General features: G+C 42.8%; 1 protein-coding gene across 3 annotated transcripts in view; it reads right to left on the reverse strand.

The window, feature by feature from the left end:
- MKX (mohawk homeobox) overlaps positions 1 to 18949 on the reverse strand; it is a 66747-nt gene extending 47798 nt beyond the window's left edge. The window contains exons 1-5 of one of the 3 annotated variants that reach the window (XM_004781626.3): positions 18622 to 18949; positions 16173 to 16439; positions 14281 to 14440; positions 6287 to 6440; positions 5524 to 5862 (exon numbers count right to left, since the gene is read on the reverse strand). In XM_004781626.3, the coding sequence (XP_004781683.1) occupies positions 5524 to 5862; positions 6287 to 6440; positions 14281 to 14440; positions 16173 to 16360 (841 nt within the window). In that variant the 5' untranslated portion in view covers positions 16361 to 16439; positions 18622 to 18949. Of the gene's footprint in view, positions 1 to 5523; positions 5863 to 6286; positions 6441 to 14280; positions 15261 to 16172; positions 16440 to 17411; positions 17927 to 18621 lie in introns of those variants that run through there. The other 2 variants (XM_004781627.3, XM_004781625.3) reach the window with 2 other exon arrangements.
- Positions 18950 to 22299: the final 3350 nt, after the last annotated feature.

Genomic DNA, 22299 nt, shown 5'->3' on the forward strand with positions numbered 1-22299 from the left:
GTTGCGTTTAATATCCTAAGCTTAGGAGAGCAGAAAATTCTCTATTTCTAAAATCAGTACTGAACTTTCTATCTGGAAATCTCACTTACGTGGAATACCTCATTCCCAGATGGTGTTTGATAGGTGAGGTATTATTGTACTAAGGATACAAGACAAGGAATTGGATAACCTTTCAAGTATCCTTTAAATGTCACTAACTGGGCTGGTTGATAGAGGGTTTTATTATTCTCTGTTGGAGTACACCAGCAGTCATTTGCATGCCAGGAAAAGGATGTCTGGAATAATCCAAAAGGGCAAAGCTTAGTTCTTTCACTAAAAACAAGGAAGTGACAGGCACAAAAGAGGAAATAAAAGAAGATAAAAGTATCCAAAACAGACTTACTGGTCAACAAAATCCCGTACAGAAACTAGCACGTACACAGAAATACACTATTTTAACAGCTGGCACCTGACAAAGTCTTCTCTTGACTACCAGGAGGCTTTCTTGAAGCTACCCACAAACACAAAACCTAAAACTGATGAAACATATAAATTAGTAGTGATTATCCACTGTCAAAAAGTTCTGCCAAGACAGCCCTTTAAATCTTTCTTCTGCTTCATTTAACTGTGGTTTCTTTGATGAGCAGCTTAACACAAAACACAGGGCTCTGGTGAGCCTAGAACAGGGCCTGTGCACAGTGGCTCTTAATAGACATTTCTGTATGTGGAGTGAATGCATGAAAGGGTACCGCTTATATGAGTGGATTGTATCCCAGAGATGTACCTGTGAAGTCAGCTCTTAGAACAGAGAGTGCACTTCTCCCAAGAAGTCATGCTGTAAATTAAGGTTAAATCCCAGGCTAATCCAGGGCTTTATGGAACTCATGGGCATACTTGGGTTTTACCACTGATAATGCCAGTTTAGATTCTAAAGTACATGTGTATGCAGGAAGAGAGAGAAAAAAGAACATCTCTCTTCTCCTGAGGGGCATTGTTAGCCAAGAAAAAATGTTTGGAAATGGGATTTAGCCTCTGGCATCCTCCCAAACTTACTTTCTACTTCCTAGTTCCTCTTTCCTTAGTAACCAAAATCCCTAGTTCTGTCATTTTGCTCCAATGGCGGCAGGCCATCCAAATGGACTCTACGTTCCAAAGAATTCCATGCACCAAATAAGTGACTTCTTTCTTCTCTCAATCAAAATCTCAATTTCTTCAGGGATAGTCACCTCAGTCAAGTGGAGGGGAAGCTAATCTAATTAATTCACACTAACATAGAAAAGAGTTCTATCCGCCTATATGTTTTGCCCCACCAGATGTGTCTAATTAAGAGGGATTTTAGACAGTTTAACAAGATGAAGTTTAAACATTCAGCCTCTGGGAGCCGGTTAAATTTATGAATTATATACTAGCAGAGCAATGGGGCTCAGAGAATAACCATTCGAATGTACCAGCCATTTATAAGTTGATCATTTGTGAGCTGCAAAAAGAAAGAACATAACAGGGACTTCCTCAAGCCAAGCAAAAGAAGGAGAGGAAGTCCACACGTTTTATTTCAAGACTTGCCCGATTTTCCCCTCGTCAGTACACTTCTTAGAACCTTTCCCCTCTCTCCTTTGGTAAAGAAGGACATTTGATAGGCTTTTGAGGGTAAATCAACTTGAATGCAAGTTAGGAAAGGCTCCAGTGAGGACTCAACTCTATAAGGTGGCCTAGGTGGCAGATGGCTCCTTCACAGATGGTCCCATCTGGAGAATATCAGTACTGATTCAACAGAAATAGAGGTGGATATTAAACCTAGAGTCCTCCTCCTGGTACCTTACAGAGCAGACCCACCCAAGACTACAGGACTTGAGGTCAGTTTGTAATAGGAACTCGCTCCATCAAATATCTGGAAATTGTCAACCATTAACCTAACATAATGAAAAGGACTGTAATTTTAATTTAGATAGCTTAATTCAACAGACAACACTGAGTGACTAACTTTTCTCGAGTATCATTTAATTGTATTTAGAAGCAATAACCTTAAAAATTCGAATTAATTTTAATATTATAATTTCTGTTGTCAGAAATGCTTTAGTCAATATTTATTGAAAGCCTAGTAGGCCCCCCTGAAAAGAGAGCTTTTTTTTTTCTTTCTGCATGATGGGGAGACTGCAGATTACAGAGAAATATTTAATGTTTACATAAAATCAATAAAAACATGTTTGTATTTACTTTGATGTTGTCAATCAAGTGGAGAGGAAGCTAATATGATTAATTCATACTAACATAGAAAAGAGTTCTATTGCCTCTATGGTTCAATTAGGAGTACGACTTCATAATCTAGCAGGCTTTGCCCTCCTAGAATTTAACAAGAACAAGTGAAATGAAATTCAGTGATACATTATCCTTCCACACACCAACTCTTTCACTTGGTATTTGATTCCATATCATTAATGAAATGCATCATAAGATAGCAAAAACAGGTGGAAAAACAGATACAGTTGTTTTTAGCATAGATGAACTAATAAATTACGTTTAAAGGTGATCTATTCTTGAAAAAGAATTTAAAAGATGAAATCTTTGTACTACTATAAAACTGGGGTGAGGGAGGGGAGTGGTGTTTAATAGCAGATTTAGAGGATTTCCATTTAGGTGAAGAAAGAAAGATATAACCAGAAGGAATTGAAGGAATTCAGCATAAGCCTGTATGCCAGAGAAAACCATAGCAGTTGCTCAGAAAGTATTTATTGAAATCCCCTGTTCTACTATTTATGCATGAGCGGTAACCCAGCTCAAACTGTAGCAACGTTGTCGCTCGGTTCCCCCAGAAGACAGCCCTTTATTGTTTTAGGCTGAGATTTAGCAGACCAGTTTCAGACCACCAGTCTTTCTCAATTCTTTATCCACAAAACCAAAAAAATTTATTCTGTTCTTTTTAAAGTTTATACACATGCATGCAAAACCAGAAGTTTATGTGTCTAGGCTGCTTTCTCATCACTTGCATAACTAAAAAATAGGTTTTTATTTAAAAATAGAACTTGGCACATGAATGGGCCGTTGGATATTTTAATAAAAATAAATGGCCAAGATCCTAAACTTCAAAAAGCATCAACTACCCAGGCATGCTATTCCCTCTTTGGTTTTCTATTTTATCACCTTTGAAAAGAGCATGAATTTTCAGGAGACTCATCACATTGGGTAAATTTCAAATTTGTTTTTACTATGCAGCATAAAGGAATTTATAAGAAATTCATAAAAATAATAGACCTTCAATTATTCCATCTATTCAAAATTAATTTTCATTGTCTCCAAAAATCTTGTTTTTGTCTATACATACTTGTACTGTCATAACTGCATTCAGTGTCTCTATTTTTAAATTGTTTTTCACTTAACCTTCTGTTACCAATATTTCTCATGCTGTTTCAAAGTCAGCATCAGTATCGTAAATAAAAATGTTGATTTTTATGCTATTCTAATCCGGTTTTGGATTAGGATAAGATTTACATTTTTAAAACCTGACATACTTCCCATATTTTTACATGTTCCAGAAAAATGCATAAAGCATGAGAGTTAATTATTTCTTCAAGGTTTGGAAAAAAATCCAATGACTCTATCAAATCATGTGTTTTGGGAATGGAGTTTACTAAAAACCTTGACTTTTGGGGTGCCTGGGTGGCTCAGTGGGTTAAGCCTCTGCCTTCGGCTCAGGTCATAGCCTCAGGCTCCTGGGATGGAGCCCCACATCGAGCTCTCTGCTCAGTGGAGGGCCTGCTTCCCCCCCTCTCTTTCTGCCTTTCTCTCTGCCTACTTGTGATCTCTCTCTCTCTCTCTCAAATAAATAAAATGTTTTATTAAAAAAAAAAACCTTGACTTTTCCTGAATTAGTGGTGTTTACAACTTTTCTCATTATAATTTTATAATTTAATTTGTGTGGGATAATACCAATTAATTTCATCTACACATTTGTATATAGTATATTGTCAAACAACTATACATAGTACAGTACCATTTAAAAAATATTTTTAATGACTTGTATTGATTGCTGTACCTCTTCACTACCAATGTTAATCTGAGCCAGTTTTTGCTTGTTTCTCTAAGTATTGTTTTCAAAGAATCAACCTCTTTATTTTTCAGCTTTCCATAGTAACTTTTTTGTTTTTATTCTTTTTCCAATTCTCTATACTTAAATGACTTGATTTCCTATCCTTACATATCTCTGTAAATAAAATTCATGAAGCTCTGAATTATCTCCAAGTTCTGCTCTGGTCACATTAGCTAGATGCTAGTGTGTAGTTTTAAAATTTTGTTATTAGCTAAATAGTCTTTTATTTTTACTTCTTCCTTGGCCAATTATTATTTACAAGACTAATTTTGTATCTCAGAGCGTTTGGAGTTGTTTTCATAATTGAAGCTGGAAATGCAAACAGAAAATGAGGTTAAGTCTTTAAAACTAGATTTTCTCTGAATCCTCACAGATAATATATCTTATAACCATTTGTGGACAGAAAAGTAAGATTTCTAATTAAATAATCTGGAATGTGTATTAAACAGACCAAATTTAAATTCTTTTATAAAGCTCTACTGTTCACATATCAAGCTTCCTACAAGGACTACCTATAATGTCATTTGCGTAGTGTTTAGCAAAGGGCCAGCATATTGTAACTACTCTGTGAATGAGTGGTGGCAGTACATGTAGTCGTCGCAGGCTAGTAGTAGTTATATTCCCCCTACCCCTTATGCAAGCTAAGCTGCACTACTGATCTAGGAAGAGTAACTAGCTATGTGTTCTTGGTCTGGGTTTTCTTATCTATGATATAACATGGCTGGACTAGATACTTTCTGAAGTTATTTCCAGCTCTAACATTTCTAAATTTCCTTTGTTGGCATTTTCAGGACCTGGACTCTATCTACACCAGATGTAGGTCACACATATCCTTTGTTCTGAAGCAACTTGCTCAAAACTCTCTGAAAACTGAAGTGAAGATAGAAATTTTTACCAAACTTACTATTCCATCAGAAGATTTTGGACAGGCAGAAATCGATTAATTATTTTTGGAATAAAAGTAAAAAATTCAAAGCTATTTATCAGCCCTACTTATGCTTTCCAGGAATAAAAGTAAAATTTCCAAAGCAATTTAAGCCAGACCTACACTTTCCCTTCACAAGAGCCTTGGCACCCAGGTTAATTTGTGTTCATTTTCCACCGCTAATAGCAATCAAGGAATTTAAGAGAAAAGATGAAATACAAAGTGTTTGCATGGATGGCTACAATTCAGGGCATTCCTCCTCCAAAAATGTATATTATTGAGATTAAAGATGGGTATTAAGGATGAAAACTCTCATCTTTATTTTTAAGGGTGAAAATCCCCAGTAGACCATCATCTACTAACAAGCACATCTGGTAATTAAAAACAAAAGCTTTCAAATTAAATTTTATGGGCTATCTGTGAATAATCTCATATAAAAGCAATAAAAAGTATGTCCTTATATCTGCTGAAATAGACCCCTTGCTGGGATTTTAGTTCTATTTCAAATAAGGTGTTACGAAAAGCACAGACTTACCTGTACGGTAGACAAAGTTGCCTTCGGTTTCTGATGATGAGGGAGACACCAATTCTTCCTCGAATTCATTGGAACTAAAAGATCCCGAATGGTTTCTTTGCCTTGTCTTTCCCATCATGGCAGCATTTGTGGCCATGACATGTCTCAAAGAGTCGTTAAGGTAACGATTCAATAAGCTGCTCTTGTATTTGGGGGGTGATACGTAGTCCTCACTGGCCCGTGACTCTGGCCTGATCACTCCAGCTTTTATGACTGAGCTCTCACTTTTAATCACAGGATGGTGAACTGGATTATTATAGCCCCCTTCATTTATGTGGTTTCTTGGAGGATTTTCTCCATCTAAGGGAGAAAAATATCAGTAGGTAGTACTTACATATACTTTTCCCCAGCCACCAAACTCTTATAGTTAATCATTAAATATATACATAAAGAAGGAATATTTAAAAGTATATAAAATTATCTTTGATACCCAAGATTAATTTTTAGGCAAGGAAGCAGGAATCTATATAATCTCTCCCTATGGTATTTTATTTTTAATGAATTTCACAGAAAATGTTATTCTGACACATGATAAATCTATAAACAAGAGGAAATAGCCATAATTCTGTTGGTCATTTATAGTATTGTAAAAGTGAAGTTACCTCATGCAGTAAAAAAGAACCATTATGGCACCATGATGTTTTTGTGGAGTCAACCTTAAAAATAGCAATTGAGGTGAACTTCTTATTAACAGAGGTAAAGCAAAATAAAAATATTAACAAACCTTCAGAACATGAATCATCGCTGCTTACACTAAGCCGCTCAGCGTTTCCTTGAACATACTTGTTGTACAATTTTATTCTTAAAGCCCAGCTTAAATCTGGCTGTCGAACAGTGTTCTTAAGCCGACGTCGTGCATTAGCAAACCAATTTGACACCTAAAAAAGTTTTATTTTTCAATTAACAAAACACAAAATATTACCCATCACATAATTACTTTCCCACAAGAAGCTAAGCCTCTCTCAGTATCTCTGATCATTAAATATTCTCAGAATGTAATAGTACTAGACAGTCATTCCATTCATTCATTCATTCAACAAACATGTGCACACACTACAGAGACTGAGCATACACTGTATTCTGGGAATAAAAAAAAAAAAAAGAAAAGCTTTTGCCATCAAATGCTCAGTCTAGTAAGAGAGGAAGGAGAAGGTACAAATAACTTTAATACAGAAAATAATGTGATGAATGGTTTAAGAGGCATTAAAATAAAATGATGCAGGAATCCAAAGGAATAAAGGGTTACTTTCAAGACTTCATGAAGAATTAAGTGAGGCATTGAAGGAATGTGTCCAGTATAATGGGTGGGGAAGTGTGTTCCCAATAAAGAAGATATGGGAAAAAATATAAGTCAAATTTGAGAAGACACCGTGGTGAGTGAGGAAAAGGGAAAAGTTAAAGATGACCTTGAATCATCCCTGTGTAATCAAGAGAAGGATAGTGCCATTTTGAGAAAGAAAGTAGAACTGTTTAAGGGTGAAATGATGTGCTTGGTTTGGGGAGTGATTAATTTGAGGTACTAGAAAAGCATGCAGGTGAGATGTGCAGCAAGAAAATAAAACTGTTATCTGAGACTTAAGGGAGAGGAAGAGCAGATGTGGGTCAAACACACAGAGGTGACAGCGGCAGCTTGGAGTAGGTAGAAAGAGAGATGATTGAAGACCAAACCCTTGAAACCTCCAGACATCAAAGGGGCAGGACTATAAAAGAGGACCTAGCAGAACAATCCGACACAGAGCAATCTGACAAGTAGAGGGAGAAAAATGCCAGTAACACCTGACTTTAAGTTGAAGGTCAAGTGCTTCCAAAGCAAATAGCTGAAGGCAAAGAAACAAACACTGCACAACAAGGTGAAATTACTTCATTGTTTTTAAAAGATGTTACTGGATTTCCAGAAGTTAAAATGGTACTTGAAATTTCCTTTAAAATATCAGGCTATCATCAGGAAAAAAGATATGTAAATAACTGAGGGGCCAAAATTTGCTTTTAAAAGAAATGAAATATGGAAATGAAATGAAATATGGAAAGAGAATTAATTATATCTTTCTGTCAGTTATTCTAGAACATGACTCCACATTATTGTAATGGTTTATGTAGCAATGCTTGCATTGGAAGTTTCTTTTTTTCATTTAGGTTGATAATATAAATACACAGTTTTTACACATTGCTAATTATTGAATGGACCTATGATGAATCCTACTTTTTAAGAAAACAAAACCACAATTCTTTTCCTCTTTGTCTCCATGGGTTTTAAAAACATGGTAGTTTCCCCCAATTTACACACACACACACACAATGTATATATACATACACAGAAAATATATCATATATTATACATATATATATTTTTTCAGTATTCATTACCTCCTAGTGCCTTAATAACAGTCCTCTTAATTTTATGTGCATTGATGTAGTAACTCACCATGACATTGCAGAAAACTTAGTCTTCAACAATATCCTCTTCCTATCAAGTTGTGCTATTATAACTACGATTTTAATCTGGGTTCAAATTTTAAGTCTTCCCCAGCCTCTATAGACAGACAACCTCTGGGACTATTCATTCAATAAACATATATTGAGTAGTTCGTGTGCTCTAGCCATGACATGATGGTCAGTGCTAAAAATCTTTAAGTGTTAGGATAAAATTTGTCCCTGCCCACAGGAAAGGATTAGCACAGAACTATGTATTAACTGGGAGACACTGGTGAACATTCAGTATGGAAGCACGAAATGCCTGGTCCAGTCCTCAAAACTCCCTCTATTCTCCAAGTCATGGCTGAAGTATTCATCCATGTCCTGGATAGTAGTAACTGGGAATTTCAGAACATTTTTTTTCTGAACTTCCTTATCTTCCATTCTATGCACTTGAATGAATCTTAACCACCATCATCATCAAATTCAAGTGTTGATATACCATTATGATTTAATTGCTTAACTTCTTCAAATCCTCATTAGTGTCCTATTACCTATAACTGGTATAACAGAAAGAGATCTGGTTTCCTGTTCTAAATTTGAGAAAAATGCGTGAATTTAGAGAAGTCACTCAACTTTTCGGAACTTCAAGCCCTTCATCTATAAAATGCATTGCCAACTCTAAAAACTAAGATCTGTGAATATAGTCTATGCTCTCCTACAAAATTACTCATTTATTCCCCTTATATAGCTGGTGCTAACCCACCTTCTGCTTTCGAGCAATCAAATGTGCGTGTTTATGTACCCTGAGGTGCAACTTCTCCTATGCCTATGTCACTTATATTTTTAGAATTCAACTTCAAAACACATTTATTACTTTCTTTACTAAATATCATATAATTCAGAGTATCCTTAAATCATAACTAACCATGAATTTTAGCATAACCATCACATAGTACAGTATAAAATTCAATTCTTATAGAGCCCCTCATATTTTATTAAAATGCAATAGCTTTCAAATTTACAAAAACATTAACATACCATAATTTTAACTACAAAAATGGGGACCATTAAGTGTCATGGTGGGATTACAGTTTTACATATATAGGGGTCATATCCTTTTTCTTGTTTTATATACTCAGTTCTTACCACAGTATATTAATTACAGATTAGAAAATTTTCCAGAAAGGTTTGCTGATATCTAACATGGGCTTTCTCTGACCTTATTTCAAAAGTTTGACTGGCAAACAACCTGCTAATAGATTTACTCTGCCCATATTTTATCACCAGAAACTTTATGTACAATTTAAGGGCTGGATATTGTCTAAGGTGTTTTTTGTTTTGTTTTGTTTTTTTAAAGATTTTATTTATTTATTTGACAGAGAGAAATCACAAGTAGATAGAGAAGCAGGCAGAGAGAGAGAGGGGGAAGCAGGCTCCCTGTTGAGCAGAGAGCCTGATGCGGGACTCGATCCCAGGACCCTGAGATCATGACCTGAGCCGAAGGCAGTGGCTTAACCCACTGAGCCACCCAGGCGCCCCTGTCTAAGGTGTTTAATATCTGCTTGCATTAAGTCATGTAAACAGCAAAGAGTTGGTTAACAAATTTGCATAAATACTGTTTTGCAATTTTTTTTTTTTTGTCCTGATGAACTAATGCAAACTCCATCTGTCTCACAGAAGATAAAAATACCAGTTCAGATTTTCTACCTTTAACTACTATGGATTCCTTCAGGTTGTCATGCAAATCTCATTAAATTCTACTTCACATGAAACAGGTCTCCTTACTATGGTTAGGTTCTGCAACAGCATTTTGATCTCAAACTCAGAGCTCAAGAAACGCTATATTTTATAGTGAAAACTTGGAGAACCAAATATCTAGAAGCTGGAAGAGAAAACTAAGTAATTTTCATCCCTGCTCTAGCCGAGGTGTTTACATTCATCATATTGACAGAGCAATCATTATAGTAAACCCAAAGGGATAAGCTGGCATCTGTCCACCTTTGAACATACAGAATTAACAAACTTATTCTGAGTTACTCAACTGAAATATTCAGAATCTCATTTCTAAGCCATGTAGTATAACACTTGGAATAACATAGAAAGACCAATCTAAGATTTTGTTAAAATATTTAATGGTTGCTATAATCCTTGCAGTTGATAACTACATACCTATCTCAGCAGAAGCACTCACCCGGCAAAAACAGAGCTATGTTAATAGAGGGGGTAAACTCTTAAAACTAGCAGTTTTAACCAGCGGCACGTGGACATTATCACAGGAATGTGAAACTTCTACAAGTAAAGGAAGCATTAACATCCAATCATTAAATGTAATCTCAAACTCCACACTCATTGTGCTCTTCATTGTGATCATGAAAAAAATCACCCTAAGGAGACATTTCACTCTTTTAATCCAGAAAAAATATAAATATGTTAAAAAATTTATACATGTGAACAATGGGGATCACTGGACCAGATATAACACCCATCTGCCCTTCTCTGAAAAACTTCTTCCAAGGCAATTATTCTGCAATAAGTTCTCTATATCCTACAATAATACAAAAGCTCAATTGCATACCACCCTATGTTATTCCACAATAAAGCTGTTCACATTTTGATAATACCAGAGTCTATTTTTTATAATGTTTAAGCAATGATCAGCCCTAGAAATTAAGCACAGTGGAATATTTTGGTTGGTTAAAGTACACACATGCACGTCATTACCTGTTAATTTTAGGAAAATGTTTATATCTCATTAGGAAATTAATAATAAATAACTCTTTCTGCTCCATTTCTCAGGGATAAATAAAATGTAGGTGTGGATTAATGTCCTTAGAACTTCTATTTATCAGAAAAATTACCTTTTGTGGTCCTAAAAATATTCCCTCCAGTAAAATTTCAGTTCCTTCCTTCTAGGTTTAATGGAGATTGCAGATCAGGTTTTATGTCTTTCCTTATCAATTTAAGAGTAACAAAACAAGGCAAAAGAACATTTTATGAAAAGTTTAACAATTTGACACATGGCCAAAAGGAAAATGTTAAGTGTTAAAGAAATTCTCAAAATACAAGATACTCTCATAGTTAAGGAATAAATTTATGATAACTGCTTATTAACATCAGTTACAAGAAAGATAGGAGGTACTGCAATAAATAGGAAATAGGACTTTAGAAGCAGAAATGAGGGCAACACTCCATAAAAATAAAATATGTCACATTTCTAGCTATAGTGAAGGTAATAAAATGAGTTATATTCATGCTGTGCTATAGAACCATCATATAGCATTGAGGATAATAAGCTCCCCTCTGCGTATTCAATGGAATGGATTTTAAAACCAGAATATCTTAGTCAGATTTCAACACATTCTCTAGTTTTCAGGATGGTGTTTTGGAAAGCTGCATGGTGATTATAATGGTATTCCCCAATCAGAACCTGTTCACTTTGCAGACATGTACAAACAGTTTATGGAAAGCACGGTGCTGGGATATGGAGGTATGAAGATGAAAAAGACATGATCACACTTCTCAAGAAGCCTGACTCCACAGGAGAAATTTATTCACTGGGAGAACTTGACTCATTAAATGGGGGTCTAATTTGCAGGGATCAAAAGTTTTATTCAGCTCCTAGCTTTCTATTTTTTCCTCCAGAAGTGTAAAGTATTTACACAACTCATCTGGCTTCCTATAGAGCCAGAATTTACTTAGATGTTTAAGGTATGTCTGACTTTGACAAACTCTCCCATATATATCAACATAAGTGCAGCTGACTCTTGAATAATACAGGTTTAAACTGCATGGGACCACTTACACATGGATTTTTTTCACCAATACTGTAAATGTATTTCTCTTCCTTATAATTTTCTTAATAACATTTTCATTTCTGTAGCTTACTTTATTGTAAGAGTATAGCTTATAATACGTATAATAAACAAAATATGTGTTAATTGACTGTCCATGTTATAGGTGAGGCTTCTAGTCAACAACAGGCTATTAGTAGTTAAGTTTTGGGGAAAGTCAAAGTTCTATGTGGATTTTTGACTTGCAGGGAGGGTTGGCACCTCTAACCCTGTGTTGTTTGAGGGTCAGCTGTAGATAGATACATATGCATACATATATACGCACACACATATACATATATATTTATACCCTACATCGATATCCTATTATGCCTAACTGAAAGTAAGCGGAGCCAAATTGGATTACTATGTTTAAAGTTCCTTGGCTATCCTATACATTTTGATTTTTTTTCCATTTATCACTATAACAGTCCAGAAACCAACTTCATTTACCATAAAAATTTGGAAATCATTAAGCAGGTATCTTATTATTACAAATAATTATCTTTACTCCATTAAAAATTAAATAATTCTGTGCATTTTTATTTTCTGAGGACTAGAGAAAGAGAAAGAAAATACAATGAGAATATAAGATATAATTAGAAAATTGTAATAGTATTACCAAGATCTTAATGCAGAAAGAATGGTTATTTGTATTTGAACTATCATTGTAGGTAGGAAATAATTTGGTTCTTTATTAAGATTACAACTACTTGTATTGCATCTCAACAAAACTACTGTACTCCCAAATTTAAGTATCTCTGCTAATAACAATGTTACCTTTCATAATTAAAAAATGTTCTAAATATGTCATTTTTGTTTGCTTTCTGTATGAAAGAATGGCAAGCATTAAGTATGCAACTGTATGATATACCAAAATTAATCTAATGTTTTATTGCTGACATCACAGTGAAACACTCAAATAGCTCTATAAACTAGGGTATTTTCAAAATAAATAGCATACCTGTTTTAAACTAAAATATGAACATATGCATTTATTTTCACAAGTCATGTTTTTCTGACTGAAATCACTGAAAATTCATAGTTTTATGTTAAACAGATATTAAGCCAAGAACACTAAATAAATTTTCCCCTCCAGTGCTGCAGCAAATCACTATTAATACTATTGCCTGTTAACATGAAGCAAAACAGATGTTTTTCTCTACAATTGTATTCCGAATATAAGCAGACAAATGCATATTATAGTTTTAATAAGCTTAAATACAAGTCAACGTTCATGCTTTGTCAAACTTTCCAGCAATTCCTAAAATGTCAACCTTAAATACTCTGGAAAGCAAGTTTTATTTTATCTAGTAGTTAAATATTATCTTTTATTTGGGGCCTCCCTCGCTATAAATTTAATGGAATGACCAAAACTTCACAAACGTGGTAATAATGTTGTGCTACTATAATATATGAAACTTCTCAGCTTATTTAGCTCCTCCTCCTCTTTCTGAATAAATTTGTTTGCACATATAAAAGTTCATGTCACCAAATTTATTAAAGAAGTCTGTGGTGTGTTGGAAAGAGCGTTTGATCTGGAATTACATTATTTCCAGGCCTACCTCTACAGCCCTTACTAATACTTGACTGCCACAGTGCCTTGGTCACATCATCTATAAAATGCTCACTGCTGCTCTGGCTCACCACGTTTTTGTGAATACCAAATAAGACTGCGTAAGGAAAAAGCCAGTCAGATGTAAAGGAACCCAACTTGCACCCTGTCTCTGCACCTAACAAAATAAACTAACCACTTGAACCGGGCCTCTTCTTTGACCCAGTAGAAAGGTATCAGCAGCAAAATCGTGTGGATTCCAGCTAATGCTCAGGATGCCTCTTACTTAAACATAAAAATCAAATCAAAACCCACTTCTTGTCCTTCCACCCTATGTCCTACCTAACTCTCTCAGTAAATGTAATTTTTAAGTTACCCTATACTTGATCTTTCACATGGGTGCCCAATGTAGAGTGCCTTTCTGCACGGTTCTCGAAGTTTCATCCAGGGCCAGCAGCTGTAGGACCATCCCGGAGAACTTGTTAGAAATGCAGACTATTGACCCCACGCAAACCTACGACCGAATCAGGCCTGGGGCGCGGGGCCCAGCTGTGTGAGTTCGAACCCGTCCTCCGGGTGATTCTGATGCCCACTCAAGGCTGCGTGAGGATCAGCGCGGGGCGCCCATCTGTACCCACCAACACAGACTCCCAAGACACCTTTTCATGACTCGAAGTTGACTGTCCCTGGGCTCCGTAACAAAACACCACGCAATCCCTCCAGAGCCGAGAGCCCCGAATCCATAGAGAAGACTGAGAGGAAACCCAGAAACTTCCTACAACCCCTCAGCGTCCTCCGAGGCAGCGGCCGCAGCACCGGGACCTGCCTGGCAGGGCCCCATCCCTGCCGAGCGGGAGGCGCCGGGCGCAGATCGGTGCGCGCCGCGCGCCGGCCGGCCCCTCCCTCCGCCGCGGTTACCTGCACCAGCGTCATCTGCGAGCCGAGCGCCAGGAGGATCTTCTCGGTCTTGGTGGGGTACGGGTTGTCACGGTGCTTGTAAAGCCACTGCTTGAGAGGCCGCGCCATGTCCTGCAGAGCCTGCCGCTTGTGCCTCACCTTCCCGCCGTTCTGCCTGGCCCTGGACACCGGGAGAGGAGGAGACCCGGGTGAGCTGCGCGGCCGGGCCGCCGCCCCCGGGACCCCCTGCGACCGGGGACCTCTGCGCCCGCAGCCCCGCGCCCCCCGCCCCGGGAAGGGCCGCCGCGCCCGCGTGCGGCTGCGCAGGACTTCCGGCTCGGACGCACTAGCCCGCCCCGCGCCTCCCGGCTGAGGTGAGGCCGGGGCTCGGGCCACACGAGTTCTGGGCGCGAATGTCCTTCCCTGGGCATCTCTTTTTGAAATGGCCTGGTTGTCGCCGGGCGTCATGTGGCAGTAGCCAGGGGTTAGAGGTTTAAGAGACGACGGTGAGGTGATCTGAGGGGAAGTGTGATTCGGGCTACATAGTTCGGCGCAGCAGGGCTGTCGCCCTCTCCACGCCCGCCCGCACCCGCGCCTTTGAGCGGCTCTGGCCTCCCGGGCAGGGTCAGGCAGCCGCCAGCTCTCGAACGTTCTTTTAGGGAACTCGTGCGTGCCGCTTGGGGCTTCCCGTCGCCCGTGGTCCCAGGAAAGGTCGCCCACCGGACGGCGGGCATAAAGCAAGGGATGATGGCCGTCCCGCCGCCCTGGTTCTTGGAGCTTTTTCCTTTGATCCTCTGGAAAAAGGGGAACTTTCCAAGCAAGTGTTTGCGGAGTAAGGACGCAGAACCTTAAAAGAAAAACCCCACTCTAGGGGCCTTTTTCCGACCGAAGGAGAGTTTTTAAAGTGTGGAAAATTCCGTCGGTGAGGAAAAGCACCCTCAAAGGGGAAAGGGGTCCAAGTAGCCTGGAGCCGGACGCTACGCGCTGCGCTCCCGGGCGGCTCCGGGAGGTGTCGCCGCGCGGCCGCCCGCGCGCCCCGCCACTCCGGGAGGCTCGCGCGCCTGCGCCGCAGCCTCCAGGACTTTTGCCTCTTTAAACACTTTGAAATGCAACTCCATCCGAAAGGACTGGTAGTAACATTTTGACGAAACCTAATCTCTATTTTACTAACCAACAACGCCGCAGAACAAGCAGCTGATGCAATCGCTCAGGTGGAGACGGCCAAGGACGGCCGCCCCTCCCCCCGCGGGGCGCTCAGGGAGCCGCCGCGACGCCTCTGCAGCCGGAGCTGCTGGCCCACCCGCGCGTTCCTGCTCCCCAGCAGCCCCTCACCCGGCTAAACCGAAACCCGGCCCGGGAGACCCGCGGCCTCCCCCTTCGGGCTCGCAGCGGGCCCAGCCGAGCCGCGCGCGCGCGCGTCCAGGGCGCCCTGCGAAGAGCCGACCTTGCCAACACCTTGGCGCGGGAGGTTCGAGGCCATGGCGAGGCCCTGACGTGACCTAAGAGGGGAAGCCCACGGGGCTGGCCTGACCTGGGAAGCCCCGACTGCTTGCCCTGCCCCGTTCCTAGGCATCCCGCTCAGTCCTTTCGGCCGCGCGTCTGCACCCGTGCTCCGGGGAGGGGCAGGTACCCCCTGTCCTGAGGTCCAACTCTCAGGGGACTGAGGGGCCGTTCCAGGGGTGCTCAGTTTCCGGCAAGCCTCTTTGGAGCTGTCCCGATGAACCGATTCCCCTATATTTTGAGAAACTAATGCCTTAAAAGGACAATGCTCGAGACCAGGGGCGGAGACCTGCCCTCCCGGGAACTCTGGGCCCCTAACCCACGGGCCCGGGGTGCCGCTCGCACGCCTGCGCAGCACCGCTCCCACCCCTCCGGGCTGCAGGCGGGCAGGGGACCCGGGAAGGTGAGCGTACCCTGTTCTCCGGTGTCTCAGGCCGAGGTTGTCCTTGAGGGGCGGGCCGTCCGGAATGCCCACCTCAGGGCGGGCGTGGGTACTGTCCAGGACGCCACCGTAGGGCCGGCTGCCCCGTTCCCGTTCCGGAGCGCCGCGGTCCTCAAAAAGCACGGCGCCGCTGAGCTTGTTGAAGACGATGGTGTTCATGGTGCCGGCTGGCTGGGGCTCGCCGCGCGGCCGCAGCGCCTCGAGGCCTGGCCGCCCGGAGCTCCGCAGGGCTCGGGTTCTGGGAGAAAATGATGCATTACGTTACTCGCTCAACGCTCACATCTCCATAGGTCCTGAGCCCCGGACTTGGCCAAGGCTCTGGGCTGGGGAGCCGAGGGGAGCTGCGACACCAACGCACCTGGACACTGGAACCCTTGCCTCTCCCCACCTGATCAACCCCCCCCCTCCCGGTCCCCGCACGCTCCCGGGACAGGTCCCTACCCTCCTCCTTGCCCTGGCGATCCAGTTCCCAAGGAACCTCAACCAAGAATAATTTCCCTGCCTGGGCAAAGGAAAGTAATTCCTAAATGAGTTCTTTTCTTGGTTTAAATCTGGAAGTACTGCACTCGGGTTAGCGGAGCGGGATAGGCGCGGAGGGCGTGGGGGGGGGGGTTGTTCTTCAGTTACAACGGAAGTCTAAGCATCTCCGAGCCCCCACTCGGGTTTTAAGGAGGGGTTGGAAGGAAGGGAAATTTTGGGGCAACATGAACAACTGCATCTGCAAGTCCCGTTAATGAGTCCCAGGCCACACGGGGATTCCTGGGATTTTCATGTTTTCTAGATTCTCGATGGTTTGGCCGAAACCCCGTGCGTTCTAACTCCGGTTAAGGTCCCTGGGGGTAGGGGTGAGGGCAGGGAAAGTTAGATGACTCCGGAGCTAGAAAGTTAGGTGGCGTCAGGGACAAATGTACCACATTGTCTCCCTCCTCAGGAGTCTTCTACCATCCCCCCCCAGCCCGCTCCAGGATGCGCTGGGTCCCGGAGGGTCAAAGGAGCCGGAGTCCCGGGCCTCCCGGGGCCCACTGTTAGTGCTGTCCTCTTCCAAAACGCGGGTATGAGCCTTAGCTCGGAGCCCTTTCTCACCCGCCCCTTTCTGGGGTGTCGGGGAACCATTTGAAGTTGCATAGGTGTTAGTAGCGGAAGGAGGCATCACGGTCCGCGCACCACCGAGCCTGCGGCTGCCATCCTTTTACAAAGCTTTTCAGCTCACCTCCCGGGTTGCGGCGGCCGGGAGCCTCAGGCCGCAGAGCGTGGGCCTTAGGTTCAAGTCCGCACCGCCGCCGAGCAGTGGAGTTACCGCCCCCATCACCCCGCCTCGCGCCTCGGGGTAGCTCCAGTTTCTTCCCGGCCGCCTCCGCACTGCTGCCAGCGCCCCCTCACCCCGCCCCGCCCCGGCGCAGCCTGCCACACTAACACGTACAGATCTGCCTCGAAGAGCGCCCACACTTGCCAACGCCCCCTGCCCCGCCCTCCAGCCACCGCAGCAGCGGCCACGCGCGACATTTGGGGCCGTGACCATAGCGATTAAGCGACAGGTACCGTCAGTATTCGTGGGGAAGTGAAGTCAGACTTCTGCTGGCTGCCCCGTGTGCCGTAAGGCTGAGTCCTCCCACGCAGACAGGTACGTGTCTGGAGTGTGCACACAGCCTCGGCGAAAAGTGTCAAAGCAAATTTCCGAGCTTGAAGCCCCTGTTCTAAGGTCAGGACTAGCCTTGGTTCTTTTTTTTTTTTTTTCTTTTTTTTTTTTTTTAAATCAGTGCGCTTAGTGCTTTGCGTTCATGCTGCATTATTTGTAAAACACACCCTTTTTCAGTCCCACAGTGTTTCCCCACCCCAGTCCGGTCCTCCCGTATTCAACGGCGAGTTTTTCTTAGCGACTCCGCTGAAAGGTGCCTTCCCGGTTGTCCCAAGCCCACACAGAGACCGCAACCACAGACACCCGGCGCGATCTGGGTCGGCAGGCATGCCGCAGGCGCGGTGGGAGAGGGCTGCAAAGGTCCAGGAGCGGAGTCCTGACCGGAAGGGGGGGGGTGCGTGTGAAGCTCGGTTCCTGGCCCTCATCCGGGGCCCAGGCGCAGTCCCCAGCGCTTCTTCTCTGCTCCTGTATTTCCCACTTAATCCTTACCCTGTCTCGCTCCAAACTATCGCTTGGGGAGCTCCCTCCCTGCGGAACTGCCCCGCCCAACGCCCGTGAACAATTTTAAAGCCAAGGAAGAGCGGCCAGGTGGGCTCCCAGACTCCTCGCAGACCCTCGGGCCAGCCTCGGACACCACCGGGGCGCGTGCCCACTGGACCTTGGAGGGAGGTGGGGGAAGGGCGGGGAGAGCGCCGGGGGCAGAGGGAACCAGCCGCTCGGGAGCCAGAGCCAAGTCTTGCATCCCGAGGCCCGGAGCAGGGACGCCGAGACCCGAGGGCTGTACCTGTGGCAGTGGGGCCGGCGGCCGGCGGCAGGGCGGCTGGCTCTCCCGCGTCGAGGCTAGGCGCACTCCCATCCCCGCCGCATGTTCTCGGCGCGGGCTCCAGCGCGCTCACCGCAGCCACCGCCGTCGTCTCGGCTTTATTTACCCAGACGGGCGCGCGCGGCCCGGGAACAGGAATACCGAGGCCTTCTCATGTTTCTTGACTGCCCGGCCCAGCCGGCGAACATCCTGCGGGCGCGGTATCCACGTTCCCGGGCCGGCGAGAGGAAGCCTCAGCACCCTCCCGGCCGCGGGGACTTCTGTTAACCCTCGCAGACGAGCCGCCGCTGCAAGCGCCGCCGGGGAGCCCCCGGCCAGCCCCCGGCCCGCCGAGTCCTCCACAGCGGGGCCCGGCCCTCAGATCCGCCGGCCTCGCAGGCGCAGAGCAAAAGGGGTTATTTCCTTCGCACTTAGGGGAGAAATCCGAGAAGCCGCAAGTAGCGCCCGGCTCCGGCTCTGGGACCTGAGAAGCTGCGGTGCAAATCCCGCGTCTTAGCTGGCCCGAGAGCCGGAAAATTAACCATGCGTAGCTAGGCACGAGAGAGCATTGCGACGCTCCCTTTATTTTCCTCGCGATTAGAGGGAGTGAAGTTAGAGCTCGGGTTTGTGCCTATAACGCGCGAGCACATTACAGGAGATGCTTGCATCCCGGGAGCTTCTTTTCTGGTGTCCCCGGGCTTCTGTGGTCCCGGCTGTCTCAAATCCAGGGACACGTTCGCCGGCCGAGGCCAGCGCTGGAGAGGCTGCGCTCGCGGCGGGTCATAAGGGTGGTGGCAGGCAAGGCTGGGGCGAGGCGAGCCCGGGTGCCCAACCCACTGTGACCCAGGTAGGGAAGAGAAGGCGAGCCCTGGGCCAGGAAGCTGCAGGGAGTGAGGATGAAACTTGCAAGAATCCTGAGCTGGGACACAGTGCAAGGAGAGAGAATGCCTCTCAGATTCTTTTACTGATGATCGTCCCCTTTCCACCGTCACCCCAAAGAGGAGAGTAGCGAAAGCTGTGATTTAGGTGCAAGTGGAAGCTCAGTGCTCCTGGCAGCCTTGCAGATCCTTAAGGAGCCGAGCACCAAGCTGCCCGCGTTCTTGCCGTGGGCCTTGTCGCCGCAGCGACACCTTCATCTTTTTATAAGAGCGAAAGTAGATTTTCCCAAACCTGAAAGTTATGGCATCATTTGTTCTTTTCTCCTTCAAGGTGGCTGGCCAGCTCGGAGGCAGGGGCCCACCTAAGCATCTTCCTTTTATGTGGCCTGGAAGTGGTTAAATATTTACATATATCAAAACTATTATTTCCAAGACTAATCACACCTTCTAATTTTTCCATTATGTTATCTCCCAAAATACGCGACAGTAAACCGGACAGTGGCACAACCTAAAACAGAAAAGGGCGAAGGTTTAAGTTTTTGCGCATTAGGCAGATAAGTATCATTTGAACACATTTCCCAATGTCCTTGTTTTCCTTTATGGTATGATTTGCGGTTGGAGCGTCCGCATTTTGTCATTGGCGCTGCACTTGACTTGCTTTAGTGTGAATTCAACGTACACATCGGTCTATAGTCCTCGCTGTGGGATTTAAAGTCAGGGATACATCATAAAATCTGAGCCACAGACTTGCGGCCACTAAGCTTCACAACAACTGATAATTGATAATTCAGGGGAAGAAAGACGGATTCTCTCCTATGGTCTCTATAACTGATGGTAGTCACCAGACATTATAATGAAATCAGCTGTAAAACGCCCCTCTGACATATATTTTGATCAGCTGTGCTGGATAAAACCTACAGGCATGTATGTAGTTGCTTGCAGTTTCCTAGTACAATACTGACTCATGGAGCTGTATGCTCTAATAGAAGCTAGCCTAGGACTGCATTTACACAATTTTAAAGAGCATTTTAAATTTTAAAAGAGCTTTTAAATTTTAAAAGCTTACCTGCATTTACACAATTTTAAAGAGCATTTGGGGAACTCTGACTTGAGATATATTTACATGTAAGATTTGTTTTCTTGAAATCTGATATAAAATACACAGCAAAAAAATCTTTCTGTAAAACTTTTAAAAAATTTGATTTAGAAATAATATACAGCTTAGTTTTAAGTCACTGAAAAAGTAATGCAGAAATACTTTATAGTTTATTAAAATCCATTTTAAAATGAAAAAACAGTGAAGGGTTAATTTTAAAATGAAGTAGGATGGAGAATCCCTATGTAATATACAAATGGGCATGTATTTTGTGATAGACCAAAATTTTATTTTTCCAAGTTTCATCCTCTGCATTAGTGAGGTTTCTTCTTTATTTTAATCCACAGATGAGACACAGTTATCATTATCTTAAATTTCACCTTTTCTGAAGATGAATTTTACTGAGCTTCTAATGTTATATTCTAATCTCAGTATGTGAAATGCTGTATTATAATCCTCAGAAATAAACCTTGAGGTTTTAGAAAACTTATCAGAAGATTTAAGAGAGTGTATAGTTTGTGGGATATAACCATATGCAGGGAAAAGAAAAAATAGCTATAGGCCAGAAGTCAGAAAATTTGAGTCCTAATCTGAATTCTGGTTAATTTTGTCTTGGTTTAGCCTATCAAATGAAGATATTAAGTTTTCCACAAGTTTTCCACAAATTTGCCATATGCTATTATTAAGATTTTTTTTTTTAATGTGAAAGTAACGTGTTACTGTTGCTAAAGCTAGAAAAATGTTAAGTAAGAACATTTGGCAGAAATCTTAATTCATTCTATTAGACCTGGAGTGTAGTTATAAATATAAGTAATTTTTACTTCCTAATTTTTAAAAAAAAAGCCTTCATTTTAAGCATTCTGATATTTTACCAGGGAGCCTGACATTTCAGAACAAATATTGGTTAAAGTTTTTGAAAATAAGGGCTGCTTTTAAACTCTCTTTTCTAGTTATTACTTATAGGCAATGAAATAAATTACAAAGCCAGGGAATGACTGTCACTTTCCGTCCAAATGTTATAAAATAGTAAATTTATGAAAAAATAGAAGGTTCACCTCACACTTGGCCAGTGTGACTTGTAGAGATACATGTTGAAATGCGTAAGTGGAACAACCGGACAAGTAGTGAAAGTCACAGCTGCAGAAACATTGTGGGGAAACCAGGAGAATGGGGGGGGGGGCCTCTCAATTTCTCACAAAACACTTGTGCTTTGATTGTAATTTAGCTTTAATTGCATGAATAACAGGATAAGTCCTCTCAGAGAGGGTCTTCTCCATAAATTCACTCACAATCAAAGGACAGAGTCTGCGTGAAAGTTCCTCTTCTGCCAGCTTCACCCAATCACGTTCCTGGGCGGCAACCACCAAGAGGCGGCCACTGCTGGTTTGATGTGTAGACTTTGACTCTTGTTTCGGTGCGTTCACATATGCGAATGCAAACAAAACATTATAGTTTAGTTTTATGACCTTCTGAAATAGATGAGACCATACCTTGTACCCTTATATAGATGTACACACTCACAGACATCCAGAATTAAACTAAAGCTTGCTTTGTCATTCAATTTCATAGGGAACTTTCATATTAGGACATATAGATGTAATACCGTATTTTAACTGTTACGTAATGCGCCAATAATCCATTTAGCCATTCCCCACCCTCCTTGCTGCCTTTTCAGTTTTCACTATT

The sequence above is a fragment of the Mustela putorius genome, unplaced genomic scaffold (genome assembly GCF_011764305.1).
Source record: "Mustela putorius furo isolate JIRA1106 unplaced genomic scaffold, ASM1176430v1.1 tig00001130_pilon_pilon_pilon, whole genome shotgun sequence".
Taxonomy (NCBI): Eukaryota; Metazoa; Chordata; class Mammalia; order Carnivora; family Mustelidae; genus Mustela; species Mustela putorius.